General features: G+C 39.0%; 1 protein-coding gene across 1 annotated transcript in view; it reads right to left on the minus strand.

Annotated features, from left to right (window-relative positions):
• Window positions 1–19,599, minus strand: part of LOC126474604 (cytochrome P450 4C1-like) — a 179,295-nt gene that overhangs the window by 44,400 nt on the left and 115,296 nt on the right. Inside the window, exon 4 of the mRNA XM_050102080.1 lies at window positions 18,900–19,100. Coding sequence (XP_049958037.1) covers window positions 18,900–19,100 — 201 coding nt within the window. The remainder of the gene's footprint in view (window positions 1–18,899; window positions 19,101–19,599) is intronic.

Below are 19,599 nucleotides of genomic sequence, written 5' to 3' on the forward strand. Positions count from 1 at the left end.
TGTGGGATACTCTTTTTATATCATACCAAAGCAAAAAATATTTCAACCAGAACGCAATTTCAAATTATGAAAAATTTTTTCTTAATGAGGTACACAAATTACTTCATCATGTCAATAGTAGGTACTGTTAAGAAACTGTATAAGTTGTCACCCAAGGCCCGTGTTATCAATGCTGCTAGAGAAGTTAATGCGCCTACCTTTGCTAAACGTGTTGAGAATTTAAGTACTATCTGCTTCAACGATGCAGAAATTTATTTACTGGAAAATTATTTGCAATATAAAATGCCAAATATGTGTTGTAGACAGAGCATAAAAGAAATAATTACAGAAAGTAAAATCGCATTAGACGCTTCAGAAATAAGTGAAAGTAAGTGTATTTTGTCAACAGCAGTTAATACCGATAACTTTATGGATAATGAACTTGGCGGGTCAAACCATGCAGATATGAATTTATAGTCTTGCCCTCTATGAATATTAAAATACGGTACGACAAGCGAACTGCCGAAACCAAGGCCGATAAGGGTAACACTGTGGTAACAATACACGACAAGGCTTATATTTCGAAAACTGAGAAGTTCTTTTTAGAAAATAAGATTTATAGGGTTGATAATGACCAACTATAAATTTAAAACTGTTCTTAACAAGAAAATTAAACAGTGCAATTTCATTTTATGTGAAAAAGAAAATCGCAATTAAAAATGAATTTTAAGGTTTCTACTTTGTTCTCTCAAGTCAAGACACAGAGAAGATCAAAGGGTAGGGCCGACTGTTGATGGAAAATTTGCGCCTAATTATAAATTGAATAAATTTTTAAATGAAAACTTACAAAAATACTATATTTTCGAAAAGTCAGGAAATCACAATAATAGTCTAGAACTGGCATCATTTTTACTAAATACTGACATTCCTGTTAAGCACTGTATAGAGGTCATAACGAATAACTTACTAACTCATCAGAAATTAAGTGAGGCACAATTTGTGGAACTGATGAAAGTCATGGAATTTTCATTATTCTATAATTATTTTTTATTCAATAATAAAATTTATTATCAAAAGGAGGGGATAGCAATGGGTAATTGTCTCTCTGGCACAATGGCCGATATTTTTGTGAACAATCTCGAAAATAAATTTTTAATTCTAATAAACAACCTTAAAACCACAAACCAGTTTCGGTGTCGTAATAGGAGGAGAGGTGTACTCCTACGTGGCGAGTCCCAGGTGGCGGACAGGGGGTCCTGACAAGTGTGCTGGCGGACTTGAGCGAAATAAAATAGCTCTCGCGGACCAAACATACATCCCATCAATCTCATTTTTCACCATCCATAATTCACCCATCACCTTTCCAGATCACATCTGGATTTGTAAACCCTGCTCTTGGCCAGACACTTGATCATTGATCAGATAACCAAACAAATATGAGGAGTCTTCTATTGAAAGAATCCACCGGTTTGGACAGTCACGACGAAGACACCATTCGGATACGGTGGGGTGTCACATAGAGGACAAAGGCGAGCCGGAGCGCCTACTGATGCACTGAATGAACAAGCAAACATGCAACATATTCCACATAAGAAGGTCATAAATTTAAAAAACCAGGAAGATTTTCATATTTTCCTACAGTAAATATTAATTCTTTAAGGAAAGTTGGTAAATTGAAACATTTAACAGATGTCTTAGATCAACAGAGCATAGTTATCACAGCCCTTCAAGAGTTACGCAATACTGACCAGAACACGATCGAATCACGAGGATATCGACTTTATAAGGGACCACCAGGAGAAAGTGTAATAGAAAATCTTCCTCAATTCGGTGTGGGTTTCTTGGTACACAATACAATATTGGATTCCAATGAGGATTTTTCATCCAATTCCTCAAGAATAGCACTGTTAGCAGTTAAGGTGCAAAACAAAAGATACACACTGATAAATATTCATGTTCCAACTAATGACAAAAATAGAACTGACAAGGATGGAACAGAAAAATTCTGCGATGAACTTGATCAACTAGTAAGGACCATGCCAGAAACTAACATTAAAATTCTGCTTGGAGACTGTAATGCGAAGATAGGATGAGAGAAGAAATTTCGAGGTGTGATGGGGCGATGGCGAGCGCATAAACTTACAAACAAGAATGGGGAACGATTAATTGAATTTTGTACTACAAATGGATTGGTTCTGAAGGCAACCAGGTTTAAGAGAAGACCATATACGTTAATGACATGGAAATGTCCTAACGTCAAGCTAGGAGGGTTCCAGATAGATCATGTGGCCATGGATCAGAAATTCCATAAGGAAATCTATAATGTTAAAGTGCTGCGTGGCGTCGAAGTTGATTCAGACCACTACATTTCAAAAATTAAAATCAAACTGACACCTAACAGAAAAAACAAACCTCAAAAGTTAGATACAAAGAGAACATATGACCCTAGTTATATTATTAATAATCAGATATATTACGGGAGATCAAGAATACCTTTAAGTGAGAATCTAGAAGCCACTGTCAATCGATTAAAAGCCTTGGCTGAAGAAGTAGCTCCTGTACGGAAACGCAAGAAACATGCTTGGTGGAATGAGGAATGTGATGTAGCGATTCAACGTAGACATAAGGCCTGGTTAAATGACCAATAAAAGAAAACTGAAAGCCCCAGGGAGGAATAAATAAATGCTAGACGATCAACCACGAAAGAAATTAGAAGGGTCAAAAGGCAATTTCATAAGGACACGCTAAAATCTATCGACGATGCCTTCAATCGCCACAAGACAAGAGATTACTATCAGACATTCAAACAGTACCAGTCGAAATACAATCCACCTACTCTTATGATGAAGGATACAAACGGAAAGGTAGCACATAACAATTATGACAATTCTATGATACTAGCTAAATATTTCAAACAGTTTCTAAATAGCGCGGAACCTGAACATCATTTGGAATTTGACCCCTATCCCAGAAACAAAATGCATTTAGAAAATGTTATACCACCACAGCCAGATGAAGTACAAGCAGCGATTAACTCACTTCGGAATTATAAAGCAGCCGGTGAGAACTAACTAGTGGCAGAACGTTGGAAATATGCAAATGTGTAAATTATTCTGAACTTACACAAACATCTTACTGACATTTGGAATACTGAGAAGTTACCAGAGGAATGGAATGTAGCAATAATGCATCCACTACACAAAAAAGGAGATAAATTAGATCCAAATAATTAGAGGGATACAACCCTGCTGGATATAACTAAATTTTTTCCAAGGTTCTGTATTTCAGAATTCATGAACAGCTTGATGGTGAACTGGGCGAATATCAAGGAGGCTTTCGTCCAGGACGAAGCTGTCCTGATCAAATTATTAGTCTAAAATGGATAATGAAACATCAAAGGGTCAGGGACAAGAAACTAGTGATCACGTTTGTCGATTTTAAAAAAGCCTACGATAGTATACATCGTGAATCTCTACTGTCAATTCTTAAAGAATTTGGATTACATAAGAAATTAGTCAACCTCGTTGCAGTCACCCTTCGAAATACTAAAGCTAGAGTACGGCTCAGAAATGAATACTCTGAACCTTTTGAGATTCATACTGGCCTTCGATAAGGCGATGGATTGTCTCCATTACTGTTCAATTGTGTGTTGGAAAAAATCATGTGTGAATGAACAAGCTATGCCCACCATCTGTTAAGATTGGAAGAAACATTCAACTTAACTGCCTTGCATTTGCAGATGATTTGGCTTGTTGGCAAACAATATTGATGAAGCAAAGGTTCAGATAGAACTATTAGAACGATTAGCGGCAAAGGTCGGATTGCAAATTTCGTTTGAGAAAACAGAAATGATGCCCAGCTTCTCAGTTGACAATCCCATATCATAATCCATAATGATCAAAAAATTAAGGTAGTAAAAAAGTTTAAATATCTTGGTGAGATTATTACCTGGAATGTTAATGAAAGAGCATCAATAGATAGCAGAACATTAAAACTTCAGTAGCGCAGAGAACCACATGGCCAACCCACAAAAAACGATCTCTCTCAATAAAAGCTAAATTTCGATATTACTCCTCCGTCGATAAACCGGAAGCAATACATGCAAGTGAAACACTACTCAGAAGTAATAATCAAGCAACAACTGACAAATTGCAGAAAGTTGATAGAAGAATACTCCGAACAATTATCAGTAAGAAACACCAATTTAATGCGCAGTGGAGACTTTTGCCCAATTCAGAAGTGTATAAAGAAAGTGAATCCATTATTGATACAATGCGGAAAAGAAGGATTGCATTTTTCGGCCACTTATCTCGCCCACCAAATACTAGAATCCTGAATCAGCTCTTTGACTACTTCAGGAACAATAAAACCAAAAACATTTGGTTTAAAGAAGTACAAAGTTATCTGGATGAACTGAATATCACCACACACCAAATTTAACAAAGAGAAGAGAAACTGCTTCTGAAGAACAAATACACACGGCTGGCATTCAAACCATCAGAACAGAAGAAGTATGTCATATCTGCAGAAGAACGAGCAGCCAGATCACAGCGAATGAATAAGTTTTGGGAAACGAATAAATTGCTGACTGCTAAGACTTAAACATAATTACTTTAGACTCTGTTGTATTATGTTTGATTTTAGTGCTCCAATGTGGGCGTAAACTATGTAAATAAATAAATAAAAGACCTTAATGCTAGAACTGAGTATTACTGATGATATGTAGATTTATCAGGAAAGATGAAAAGGATGTGTCCAGAGTACCTAGAGGCTCTAAGTGGTTTACACAAGAATATTCTATTTACAGTCGAGTTACAGAAAGATGGAAGTTTCAATTATCTGGAGCTTACAATTTCAAAAAGTAATGACAAACACAAATTTAGTATTTTTCGCTAACCACCATACATAGATTCAATCACAAGAGCAGACTCTGTCACCTTCCACGTTATAAACATGTGTTTTTCAACTCTATGGTTTATAGAATATGAAAATTGTCTCTGAATTCCGATAGTGTAGTAAGCGAATTATGGACATTGAAACAGATATCCATTAATAATGATTATAAAGTGCAAATAGTTCAGTCTTTATATAATAAATTAAAAAAGAAACCGAGTAACGATAATAGTAACATAGTGCATAAGCCCAAGACTAGATATGTGCCCATGGTATATAGAGGAAAAAATTCTGATAAAACTGAAAGACAGTTTCAAAATTTCTGATAAAATTGAGGTACACTTTCGTAAATCCGATATCTCTATAGCTTTCCAAAATAATGATATTTTAGTATTTAAATTCCGGCATATTATCAGAAATAACGATGACAAATACCAAAAATCTCATGTATATAAATTCGAACGTGCGTAATACTAAAGGTTTTATATAGGGCAAATTGGCCGGTTGTTTTTGATAAGATATAGAGAGCATACTAGTACAAATAACAAAACCGATTGTGGAGAACATCTTCGAGAATTTGAGCGTGACATTACTGGCGTTGCTCGCGATTTGAAGGTCTTACACAACGCCCCCTAAAGTCAAGAAACTTATTGTTTTAGGAAGTACGCAGATATGGTGTTACAGAAAATGATATAAAGAAAGTGTTCTTAACTATCAGTTACATTTTGCTGATAACAATTTCTTCATAATATTTCATTATGTTCTACAAATTAGTGACTGTTCTCAGCTGGATTTTGTTACTTGTCTTAGTTCCAAATACCTGTACCAACTAATCATCAGATATAAAATTCTTTTTGTACCTTGGAGCTTGAAGTTAGACCTCAGACTACATCTGTGCATTCAAATGTTTGTTTTCGGTAGGTTTGATGCTCTGCCTAATTAATTGGAGTTCAGTTATATTGATCTATATTGTATCCCATTTTACTCAGTTTCCTCTTAATATATTAGGTACTTTGACTCCCTGTGGTATAAGGCTTTCGAACATACACCTTGAGCTATGTAGCACTGGTTATGACTTATAAGTGTTGATATTCTTTACATGTAAATGTCATAAGAAGTTACGGGCTTCCACTTTGTTGTTAGTATCTTGTAAAATACAGATGCTAGGTGTCAGACTTTTTTTATATTTAATATGGTTGCGGCCTCTGTGCTTCTAACGTAATGTTTCACATGTATACCTCGAGCTACGTTGCTGTATAAAATATATTTTAACGTTGTTTCTAAATATTGTAGTGGAAATTGCTCATACCTTAACCTTCGGTACTTACTGGATTATTGTTTGAACTTAGATCTCTGACTATGCTGTTGTGTATATAAATATATTTTTGTATCATACGATTAGTGGGCAGTAATATCCAGTTGTACACAAAAGCTAGGTTGTCACGTATTTCATGTTTAAAGCGTCTGTTTAGCATTTCCACTTGACGTTGTTCAATTTCAATATCGAAGTGCATTGCTGTATAAATGACAGATTACTGAATACCTCTGAATATCTGTTTGCAGCTCATTTTGCAGATAGAGGAAGGTAATTTCCTAATGTCGGCTGTTTCTATGCAATCGGGTATCTCTTATTTCGTTATTACTTCTCCATTGTTTGTTGAACAATAATAATTATGTACGAGATATTTTATACGAAGATATCTAGCAAAGTTTTGGCTGTCTACTCTTCAGACAGAGGACGTATTATCCTGTTGCATACAGGTGCTAGGCATCTAGTGTGGATTGAACGTATGCCTTGAGCTATTTAGTGGTGCATACGTAGTGTAAGTGTTGATATATTTCATACGTATATATCTATCAAACCTTCGGCCGTCTGTTTCTCAGACAGAGGATGGTATTCAGTTGTTAAGAAGTGGAAATAATTCAGATTATAACCTTTAATCTTTTAGGAATTGTTGGACAATGATCTGACATAGACTTCGAGCTACATTAGATTGTATATGGCAGGCTACTTTGTACGTTTGTTTATGGTGGTCTACTTTATACCTTTCAGATACTTTTACTTTGTTGTCCCTGTGTCTTAGATTTAATTTGTCTGTTCTGTAATAGTTCCAACTTTACAATGGGGGATATCGGCCTTGAATGCACTGCTGTATCAACATAAGATTGTTGAATTTCTCTTAATGCCTTATTTTATCTCATTGTGTGGATGGAACATATGCTGTTGTTGAGGCAATTGGACATGTCATATTTTGCTGATACCAGTAGTTTGAAAGTAATGAACTACTTACTGGTGTATAAATGTTGCGTGATATATACCTAGCAATTTTATATCCTTTATATCACATTGACTATTTATTTGGTGCACTAAATATGATGTGTGGCACTTTAATGGTTTATTTTCAGATTCGTTGCGCTAGCTGCACATATTGGGTTGAACACCGCTTTATTTTGATTTTAATACTTTACTGAAAAACTTTTTAGCATATGGTCTAACTTTAAAAAAGAAAATTTTATTTTTCCTTTGTAACTATGTTTGATAGCTACTTAGCGATACTGTAAAAAAAAAGGTACTGGCAGTTTCTGAAAGATATAAAGCCAGTTTCGTAAATATGGTGTATGGGGTTTCTTAACAGTATTCTATCATGAAGAAATCATCAAATAAATTTTATAAATATTTCAGAATTGTTTATATATGTATGTTTGGAATCATGATTGTTTTTAAATTACGTATTCGACTTTTACTGCTAGAATCCATGTACTAGAGCGACACCTGTTGGCCTCTTCATCAATTCGCCTCATTCGTTGGCTATTGACAGGTAGTCGTGTACCGTCCTTGTAGTCATGAAGTGTTATGTTATGGGAACAATGTTTCGGCGGATTGTGATGTACACATTAATTTTAATTTTGACGTGTCAAGGCATCGCTCGTTTTATGTTTTATGTACCTCAAAATTCAATGGAAAGGTTCTGTGTGTAGCTGGCACACGATATTTGTAATAAGCTTTATGGAGCTATGTTGTCATTCGGTTCTTCTATGGGTTACTGTTGCATCATTTGTATAGTAGTCTGTAGCATTCTTGTAATTTTATTACAGATCTGAAGATGGTAACTTAGTTCTCCGAAACCGGTTATCTACAATAAAATTCTTATACTGATCTCAGCTAAGAAATTCTTCTTGTGCTAAGCTGTACCACAGCTCCTGGCAGTAGCTGAGAAATCTTTTCTCTAATGTATGACTTATTTGTATACCCAATGTTCTTTCATGTTTTATTAACTGTTTCATTCTTTGTTTACAAATTTTCTAATCAGAATCCTGTAAACTGACTCATTTCATGAGCAAATAGCTTTGGTTCACATGATCCCTGAGAAAGGGAGCAACAGAGCGTTTCCTATCAACCTATCGATTATTTTAATCATGATGTTCCATAAATATCTTCTCTCTGTCATTCGATTCTGTACCTCTCCATTAGTTACCCGAGCAGTACACTTAATTTTCAGCGTTCTTCTGTGCCACTACCTTTCAAAAACTTCTCGTCGTGTCTGTTGAGTTTATCTTTCATGTTTGACTTCCTTTTAAGGTTTCACCCTGGAGGAGATGCCCCAACACTTAGATTTATTTTAGATGCCAAAATACTTCTCCTTTTCAGAAATGCTTCTCTTGATATTGCTTGTCTGCATTCTATATCCTCTCTACTTCTGCTGTGTCATTTATATTAACCCTCAAATAGTGAAACTCGTCTACTACTTTCAGTAATTTCCTAATCTAATTCCTTCAGCATCACCTGATTTAATTCGTTACGAACATGCCATCTCCATAACGTTTAAGGCTACCCGGCTGATGACCTTCTCCAGTGCGGATGCACAGGATTTGCCTGAACTCTTACGGGACTCGGTGGATTGTCTGCCGCGAGTAATGGGTATAATGGCAGGGGCACTACGAACCTAGTGTGTGGACTATAAGCTGAGAATGTGGGTCTCACAGGGAGCGTGGCGGCGATAAATCCCTGCAGTCGCACTATCCTCTGTGCCCTCGGTGGCTCAGATGGATAGAGCTTCTGCCATGTAAGCAGGAGATCCCGGTGAAAGGTCTCTGTTGGATTCCTTTCATGTTAACTTCTTAAATATGTTGTCATTTACGGCATAAATTCCTCTTCTAAACTTACTGTGGTGTTACTGACTATCTGGGAGGAGACTGAGCAGTGAAACGTGTTACTTTTACACATAAACAAGAACGATCTGTCACACGACTACACTTTAAAACACAGTTTATATGTAATTCATGTCACACAGTCTCATACGGAACCTACATCCGCTTTCTTTTATATACTGTATATGATAAAATACTGTAATCCCCCTTCCCTTCTGTGTGAGAGGATGAATGAGCAAATGTATTTCTAGTTGGATGCTTGAGGGTAGCAGACAACCCTGTCTGCTAGAGAACAGTAGGATCAACGTCGGAACAGGTAGCTACGCTTTCTAAAAACAGAGAGGTTTCTATTCTTAGTATGGTCCTGTCCGTCCCTTGTCATGTTGGTATAGGAAGCTGCCTCTCTGGCCACTTCCGTTTGTATTTGTGAGCCACCCTCAGGAAGGGACCACGGCAGTCTGTCTGCGGCGAGCGTCTGAAGTGGTAAGATCTCCAACTAAGCGCGTGTCTGCTAAGTCTGTAGGACAATGGATTTCTTAAGTTCAGCCTAACTGAAAATTTAATCACCTTTATTTCAGGTTTAGCTCTAAAATATCTAATGTTATCTTAAATTGCAACGCAGTGTATTTCGAGTGTGAAGTTCAGAATATCTTCCAGTAGTTAGTTTGTCACTACTTTGTGAGTAAAGTGGAACCACGTGTTGTTCAGTAACTCTAACTAAGATCATCAATCTTAAATGCGAATGTGCGTGTGATTATAACGTCTCGTCTTGACAATATTTTTCAATATAGCAACTTTTCTTTATGTTCAACCCACGTGGGGTGTACTTTGTGTGACCAGTACCACATGCTCATACAATGGTTTGACCCATCAGGTTAATAGTAAGACGATAATAACCAGTTCGAGGTTTTTCTTTTGTAAATTGCTTTTCGATCTAATTTATTTTAATTATCAAAATTATTGTGGAGTTACACTCTTTGTGTAAACCAAGTTGACCACGTGAAGCATGTGGTGTAATCATCAAAGTAGCCCTCAGCTATTCTTTTCGGGAAGATTTCACAGAGAGTTAGTATGAATCTAGTATACCAGTGTGTGGTAATTACATGACGGAAAGGATTGTGCTACAAACGTAACTTCTTTGCGTGAAAATTGAATCGGTTGGTTGTGGCTAATTTCCTCTTGCATATGTTTCAACGTTTTCGTGTGTTATTTTACGAATGCAGTGTTGTATGCAGTCTCCCAATCTTGGCTCCATATTTGATGTGTTCCGTAAGATTACAATCTCACATTTTCACAATCCTAAATAAGGCACCAGTTTAGTTATGAATCAAGTTTAATATGCTGAGATTTCTATGATCAATGTTAAAATAAATTTCCAAATATAAACTGATTTATTTCTTTTTATTTAAATTCTCTTTTTTTATAACCATATCACTGGTTGTCATATGACTTTTAAAGGATTATAATTAATGTTAGTCTGGCTGGGAATTTGGTAAGCTAGACTGGATACCTGGTGAAACAGTTGCACAGTAATGCAAGGTTAACTTCCCCAGACAGCTCACAGCTTTTAACCCGCTTTTATTGTCTATCAGCGCCGCTTACACCACAAATTAAAGCAACAATGTTACACATGGCGACCCTGTTCTGTGATTCCGCTAGACTCTGGAATCTCTGAAACGTTACATTGCGAGAGTTGTATAATCTTAATTTTTTTCCCTGCAGCGCTCAAACAACTTCTGCGTTTTTTGTGAGCAGACTTTCAAAAGATTCACGGCGTTGTTTGTCTTGTTTTGTTTTCTATATTTGTGTGTTTTATAGGTATGTGTTTTTTTTCTCGCTTGTAAATTGCACTGACTTCGATCAAAGATATAAATTTGATGTACGTGTGAAAAAGTGCGTACTAAGTTGGGTACCTTTCGTGTGACTGTCGTAATTTTTGCGGGATACATTTATTCTGATTAGTGTGTTGCGTACAGGGCATAAATTGAACTAATGCAGACTCGTAACCAAGCTAAAAGTAGGCGGTCCAACAACTTAAGCAACATGGACCATAGGGATAATTTGATTTCGAATATTAACACGCCGGACGGTTCCGAAAATGCAATGGGGAATACTTCAGAGGAAATGCAAAACAGGACGAATGGGCTCACATCAGAGCCAGAAATTAGTTTGCCTCCAACTAACCAAATTGATTTGGCAGAATTCATGAAAGCCTTATTGCAACAAAATAAAGAAAACGCAGAGAAATCTGAAAAATCGATCTGAGAGCTAGGCGAACAAATAGTGCAGAAATCTGAAAAATCGATCCGCGAGCTAGGCGAACAAATGACGCAGAAATCAGAAAAATCGTTCCGAGAACAAAAAGAATCATCCGAAAAATCGATCCGAGAGCTAGGCGAACAAATAGACGAAAATCTAATCCAGCAGACAAATAAAGTCGACAAGTCGATGCAGAGAGCGTCCGATGATATCTCAAAAAGAATAAACAATCTGGCAAGTGAAATAAAAAGTGATATTATGAAAGAATTAGACCGTACATTTGAACAAATCGAAGATCGTCTGCAAGCCTTAGAACAGGGCAAGCGGAATCACGATGCGGAATCGAAAGAGCGCGAAGAACAGCTACTTAGTAATTTCCAAGCGCTGAGAGAAGAATGCCAAAGGGAACGCCAGCAGGTACACTCAAGGGTCCAGGAGGTGGAAAAGCATTGTCCCACGTCCGTTAGCAACACAGTAGCGGACAACAGTCAAGCGATTCACGCACTCGGACAGCAAGTAGAACAATTGAAGCAAACTGGGGCGGAGGACAACAGACAAATACATGATAAGATTGCGGCATTAGCGGACATCGTAGGCATGATGAAGGTGACGGAAAGCGAGAACAATACTACACCGGTAGCGGTCGCAGAGACCGAAGAAGTGGGTTCGCTTCTTAGATTTCAGAAGCGACAGTTCGAAGTAAACAGGTGGCACAAAGCTGTAACAGGTGAATTACAAGAACGCGTGGCGCATCTGGAAAACCTCATGGCGTGTGATTCCAAACTCGCCATTAGCACTAAAAATAGCCGTACGAACAGTGCAGAGAGGGACTCCGGCCACGAAGGAGATTTTGATGACAGGGAAGAATGTATTTTGAGGGGCAGACACGAGAAAAATAGAAACATTGAAGGGCCTCGCCTGGAGGAAATGCGGGGATTTGATTTCAAACATTTCCTTACGGTGAGAAAGTTTGAGATATTTCGAAATTCGCAAAAAGGAATACATCCATGAGCATGGCTCGAGCAATTTGAGTTCTGATTTCCCCCCGACTGTGCAAGTTCACATAAGATAGAATATATGTGTGGCTATTTGGAAGGCGAACCGGCGATTCGCATGAGGTCGGCAGCGCGTCACTGCAACTCCACTCGGGAGTTTCGACAAGCCTTTCTGTCCGCCTATTGGTCGGAAGCGGCACAAGATAGGGTCAAGCATGGCATAATTATGCTTCCAAATTTGAACCAATCTGGTTTCGGCAGCCCAGCACGCCTATTCGACCACATGCTGCAGGCAAATCAATTTCTATACGACCCATACGGGCCTGCAGAACTAATTAGGATATGCATCACCAAATTGCCGATGTATTTGCGCCACGTCATTCTTGAGGGACGATGCAAAGAGGACGTGGAAACGTTTAAGACACTTCCGTCTTTCAAAAAATCCTGTCTTTCAAAATCAAACTCACACTGTTGCCTGATTTAATTGGTTTGTAGTAACCATATCGGCGTACAAATCAATGAATTAGTAGAATCCTCGAAGCATAAACTACCCAAATACTAAGCAATTACTAATTAAAGTCCTCAGAAGAAAAAGTAAAATGTTTGTTTGTGAGGAAGAGCCTAAAGAGGCGCGTGAGCTTAGGATCAGATTCGCAGACATAACCTTTGTCGCCCACAAGCGCGGCGCCAACATAACACTCTTTATGGTAACTTAGTAATCACATTTGTTAAATTACAATGGCAAAGCAATATGATTTCATTTTCAACTTCTCGCGGCGTAATGAATAGTACATTCTATTTCAGGCATGCAGCCACGCAAACAAAATTTCCTCCACTGATATTTCGGCCGCATATCGTCCGGCCATGCTCAGAGTGAGTCACAAGACTGACGACAAGATGCCAAACGCAGCCTTATATGCTCCACCGCGGCGGTACTGCGCATGCGGGTCACAGATGCTGGTCGGCGGCAGAGGAATACGCTTACACATGCGTCGCCTGTGGCGAAGGCGTACAGACATTCGATTCGCTTATCGATGTATGATCGGCGGCGGTGGCACCACGACGACTTCTCTGCAATTTAATTACCCCAAGAGCCGAATTCCACGCTTTGTCAAAAATTAAAACCATTATCTTCATTTATCAAATTACTAGCTAATCTGATCTCATAGCTTCCTTGAAGACAGATTCCCAAAATGAGGAGGTGGATGTTAAAATCTTCACATCACTCTTCACATCACTATAATTCATGGAATGCCCTGTATCAATACAATGTTCGGCCACAGCTGACTTTTTTTTTTTTTTTAGTCGTCTGCTGACTGGTTTGATGCGGCCCGCCACGAATTCCTTTCCTGTGCTAACCTCTTCTTCTCAGAGTAGCACTTGCAACCTACGTCCTCAATTATTTGCTTGACGTATTTCAATCTCTGTCTTCCTCTACAGTTTTTGCCCTCTACAGCTCCCTCTAGTACCATGGAAGTCATTCCCTCATGTCTTAGCAGATGACCTATCATCCTGTCCCTTCTCCTTATCAGTGTTTTCCACATATTCCTTTCCTATCCGATTCTGCGTAGAAGCTCCTCATTCCTTACCTTATCAGTCCACCTAATTTTCAACATTCGTCTATAGCACCACATCTCAAATGCTTCGATTCTCTTCTGTTCCGGTTTTCCCACAGTCCATGTTTCACTACCATACAATGCTGTGCTCCAGACGTACATCCTCAGAAATTTCTTCCTCAAATTAAGGCCGGTATTTGATATTTAGACTTCTCTTGGCCAGAAATGCCTTTTTTGCCATAGCGAGTCTGCTTTTGATGTCCTCCTTGCTCCGTCCGTCATTGGTTATTTTACTGTCTAGGTAGCAGAATTCCTTAACTTCATTGACTTCGTGACCATCAATCCTGATGTTAAGTTTCTCGCTGTTCTCATTTCTACTACTTCTCATTACCTTCGTCTTCCTCCTATTTACTCTCAAACCATACTGTGTACTCATTAGACTGTTCATTCCGTTCAGCAGATCATTTAATTCTTCTTCACTTTCACTCAGGATAGCAATGTCATCAGCGAATCGTATCATTGATATCCTTTCACCTTGTATTTTAATTCCACTCCTGAACCTTTCTTTTATTTCCATCATTGCTTCCTCGATGTACAGATTGAAGAGTTGGGGGGAAAGGCTACAGCCTTGTCTTACACCCTTCTTAATACGAGCACTTCGTTCTTGATCGTCCACTCTTATTATTTCCTCTTGTTTGTTGTACATATTTTATATGACCCGTCTCTCCCTATAGCTTACCCCTACCTTTTTCAGAATCTCGAACAGCTTGCACCATTTTATATTGTCGAACGCTTTTTCCAGGTCGACAAATCTTATGAAAGTGTCTTGATTTTTCTTTAGCCTTGCTTCCACTATTAGCCGTAACGTCAGAATTGCCTCTCTCGTCTCTTTACTTTTCCTAGAGCCAAACTGATCGTCACCTAGCGCATTCTCAATTTTCTTTTCCATTCTTCTGTGTATTATTCTTGTAAGCAGCTTCGATGCATGAGCTGTTAAGCTGATTGTGCGATAATTCTCGCGCTTGTCAGCTCTTTCCGTCTTCGGAATTGTGTGGATGATGCTTTTCTGAAAGTCAGGTGGTATATCGCCAGACTCATATATTCTACACACCAACGTGAATAGTCGTTTTGTTGCCAATTCCCCCAATGATTTTAGAAATTCTGATGGAATGTTATCTATCCCTTCTGCCTTATTTGACCGTAAGTCCTCCAAAGCTCTTTTAAATTCCGATTCTAATACTGGATCCTCTATCTCTTCTAAATCGACTCCTGTTTCTTCTTCTATCACATCAGAGAAATCTTCACCCTCATAGAGGCTTTCAATGTATTCTTTCCACCTATCTGCTCTCTTCTCTGCATTTAACAGTGGAATTCCTGTTGCACTCTTAATGTTACCACCGTTGCTTTTAATGTCACCAAAGGTTGTTTTGACTTTCCTGTATGCTGAGTCTGTCCTTCCGACAATCATATCTTTTTCGATGTCTTCACATTTTTCCTGCAGCCATTTCGTCTTAGCTTCCCTGCACTTCCTAATTATTTCATTCCTCAGCGACTTGTATTTCTGTATTCCTGATTTTCCCGGAACATGTTTGTACTTCCTCCTTTCATCAATCAACTGAAGTATTTCTTCTGTTGCCCATGGTTTCTTCGCAGCTACCTTCTTCGTACCTATGTTTTCCTTCCCAACGTCTGTGATGGACCTTTTTATAGATGTCCATTCCTCTTCAACTGTACTGCCTACTGCGCTATTTCTTATTGCTGTATCTATAGCGTTAGAGAACTTCAAACGTATCTCGTCATTCCTTAGTACTTCCGTACCCCACTTCTTTGCGTATTGATTCGTCCTGACTAATGTCTTGAACTTCAGCCTACTACTATATTGTGATCTGAGTCTATATCTGCTCCTGGGTACGCCTTACAATCCAGTATCTGATTTCGAATCTCTGTCTGACCATGATGTAATCTAATTGAAATCTTCCCATATCTCCCGGCCTTTTCCAAGTATACCTCCTCCTCTTGTGATTCTTGAACAGGGTATTCGCTATTACTAGCTGAAACTTGTTACAGAACTCAATTAGTCTTTCTCCTCTTTCATTCCTTGTCCCAAGCCCATATTCTCCTGTAACCTTTTCTTCTACTCCTTCCCCTACAATTGCATTCCAGTCGATGACTATTAGATTTTCGTCCCCCTTTACATACTGCATTACCCTTTCAATATCCTCATACACTTTCTCCATCTGTTCATCTTCAGCTTGCGACGTCGGCATGTATACCTGAACTATCGTTGTCGGTGTTGGTCTGCTGTCGATTCTGATTAGAACAACCCGGTCACTGAACTGTTCACAGTAACACACCCTCTGGCCTACCTTCCTATTCGTAACGAATCCTACACCTGTTATACCATTTTCTGCTGCTGTTGATATTACCCGATACTCATCTGACCAGAAATCCTTGTCTTCCTTCCACTTCACTTCACTGACCCCTACTATATCTAGATTGAGCCTTTGCATTTCCCTGACAGCTGACTTGTCTCGCTGTAATAAGCGTGTGTATCTTCGATGCGGAACATACCTCTCATGAACGGTGTGTGTTGTTTGACCTATGTACGACTTCTCACAATTTCCGCAAGGAATCTGATACACACCCGCTTTAAGAAGCTGTAAATCGACTTTCACAGAGCCGAGTAAAGCTGCAATCTTCGTGGGGGCCGGAAGATCACTTTGACACTGTGTTTCTCAAGAATATGGCCTATCTTCGAGGAAAGAGCACCCACATAGAGCAAAACGGCATAAGATCTGAAGGAATTACTATCTTCTTCCCCACCACATACCTGCATTTTAGGTTTTGCATCGAATGCTCTACGAATTTGTTGCGAAGAAAATCCATTCGATTTAATCAACACACACAAATCTGTGTCTTAATGCCAGTAGCTGCCATCACCCTTCACAGATCATAGGTGTCCTTAAACCTTAGTGCATCGGGCGCACTGTATATCCGATAAAGACAATTTGCAAGAAGAGCTCACATACCACAAGAGCATTTTTAAATGAATGGCCGGACGACACGCGGCCGAAATATCAGTGGAGGAAATTTTATTTGCGCGGCTGCATACCCGAAATTTAATGAACAGTATAATTTCGTTTCTTTAAAGATCTTTAAACAAAATCGTTTCATACCTAGCTATCTCCAATTTACCCTGTACCTAATTCTCATATTCAATGGGTTACGTCCAAGATCATTTGTAAGCGATATACATCGACAACACGATTAACACGGCGACAGATATCTATTTTGTTCGTACATACCACCAGTTGGGAGTGTTGCAGTAGCGTCTGCAAAAAAACTGCAAGAGTTTTGGGACTGTTTCAGATAGATTTTCATTGGCAAATGAACGTCTAATTTCAGTTGTCTTATAAAGATGATATCGTGCGGACTTTTAATACTCTTGCAAGGCGTGAATTAATTCCAAGACTATGCACTGTTAAAAATTGTTTACAGTACTGCTGGAAATACCGTCTGCTGACGACTGATGACATTAGGAATTGCGTCAATTCTAAGGGGGAGAAGTGTATCAAACTGGATGCAAAAACGAGCACTGTTGACTTCCCATTCCAACTACATTCCGCTCAAAAATGGTTCAAATGGCTCTGAGCACTACGGGACTTAACATCTATGGTCATCAGTCCCCTACAACTTAGAACTAATTAAACCTAACTAACCTAAGGACATCTCACACATCCATGCCCGAGGCAGGATTCGAACCTGCGACCGTAGCGGTCGCTCGGCTCCAGACTGTAGCGCCTAGAACCGCACGGCCACTAACCTAAGGACATCACACAACACCCAGCCATCACGAGGCAGAGAAAATCCCTGACCCCGCCGGGAATCGAACCCGGGAACCCGGGCGTGGGAAGCGAGAACGCTACCGCACGACCACGAGCTGCGGGCTTACATTCCGCCAAATGTCGCAAGAGAATGACGATAAGGAAATGAAATAGGGTTTCGATTCATGTAAATTAACCATTCAGCAGAGTAACATTTTGTTTTCTTGATGGATTAAGGAATATACACTAGGAAACACAGCTTCAGGAACTGGATTATCAACTAACACTGTTTGCGACTATTACGGTTTTACCGTGAGGTGTGGAATATAACTTTGACTAAAGATAGTGCTCCTGTAGGTGGCGAAAACAACATTGTGGAAATAGATGAATCTCTCATCCCATCTCGAAAATACTGGAAAGGACGATGTTTAAGAACGAAACAGAGCAACTATGGATGTCTGGAGGTATAGAAAGGGGAATCTCGAAAGTGTTTCCTCGTGAAAGTATATTATAGGAGTAAACTAACTTCAGTTCCTCTGATTAAGCACTCTATCTTGCTTGGAATAATAGTCATTACCGACGGCAGGAAATCGTGCATCACTTTGAATGAAGAAGGAATTGTCCACGAATTTATTATTTTTTAACTGTTTTGTGGAATTCGTGTCTACAGAAGATCTGTCGGTTCAGAGGCTGAACACCGAGTGCTTGTGGAAGTCCTTGAAACCGTTCATAAAAAGATACGCCTGCCAGAATACCTTGCCACACGTTGCTAACTCTGATGACAGATGTAGCTAGCTAGAGTGTATCCTGGTTATGGAAGGAAACGATTGCTACTGGCTGACTTCGGCATCAGCGGAACTGCCCACGTTGAAATATCGATGACGAGTAAGGTAGGTTACATTACATTTAACGTTTTGTTATTGGAGGATACTGAAGGTTTGCCGTTGTGGTTGCCAACTACGAAAAAAAATGTATATCGTTCATCTTTGTCGTTGCAGTTACCAAAGCAGTAAACAAAATCGTTATAAGGTGCCATGACCGTCGCGATTTCGATACATATCTCTTGCAAGCGACCCTGGAAATTACCGTCAAGTAGAATTGCTGGCACAATATTGCACAAAACCAACAGAATAACGAACTTATATTATTCAATCTTACATTCAAATGTTCACAAGCTATTCCTTTTAATCGTATGCTCACGTAGTATATAGCTGATACACAAGTGTGATGGGAGTAACACTCACCTTAAGAACGGCATCCATTATTCTGAACTTGGAAAGATCGTTCTCGGTGCTCGTCCTCAGATAGGCACCTCCCCGCCTGAAGACATCGTCCACCTCCTTCCACACAGCCTCCTGCCACTCGGGGTGCAGACCCAACAGGACGAGTGCGTTCCCCAGTGTGGTTGCTGCTGTCTCAGTGCCCGCAATGGCTAACGAGCGTGCCTGGAGAAAATGAGGAGTACTACCAGTACCCTGCAAGCTGTTTAAAAACTGTCCGTAATTCCTACCAGATACTGTAAAGTACATTGAAAGTAACGCTAATGTGGATAGAAAGGGGAGCCAGTCACTTAAATATATTATTTACGGTTAAATCCAATACTTTCAAACGATTGCAATATTTCAAACCTCAGAAAAGGAAGAATGAAGAATGTAATCACCCAAACTGATATTGCGGAAATGGATAGGGTTAATGATGCGCGTTTTTCACATAATGGATTAAAGTCAGAAGCTTGTAATGTACTTTTTGTGCAAACACAATACCTACTGACTTTAACAAAGTAAAAGCAGGCTGAAATAGAGTGTCAGTGGCATTTGTTGTAGGATTATAGTGTCTGTAGTTTATGAGGTGTCTTTTCCTGAAAACTTTCCACATCGACACTTCTTTGTGCCCCTCAACCTGTGTAGTTGCTAGGTATAATAATGTTGTGTTTCTTTACAGTGT

The sequence above is a fragment of the Schistocerca serialis genome, chromosome 4 (genome assembly GCF_023864345.2).
Source record: "Schistocerca serialis cubense isolate TAMUIC-IGC-003099 chromosome 4, iqSchSeri2.2, whole genome shotgun sequence".
Classification (NCBI taxonomy): Eukaryota; Metazoa; Arthropoda; class Insecta; order Orthoptera; family Acrididae; genus Schistocerca; species Schistocerca serialis.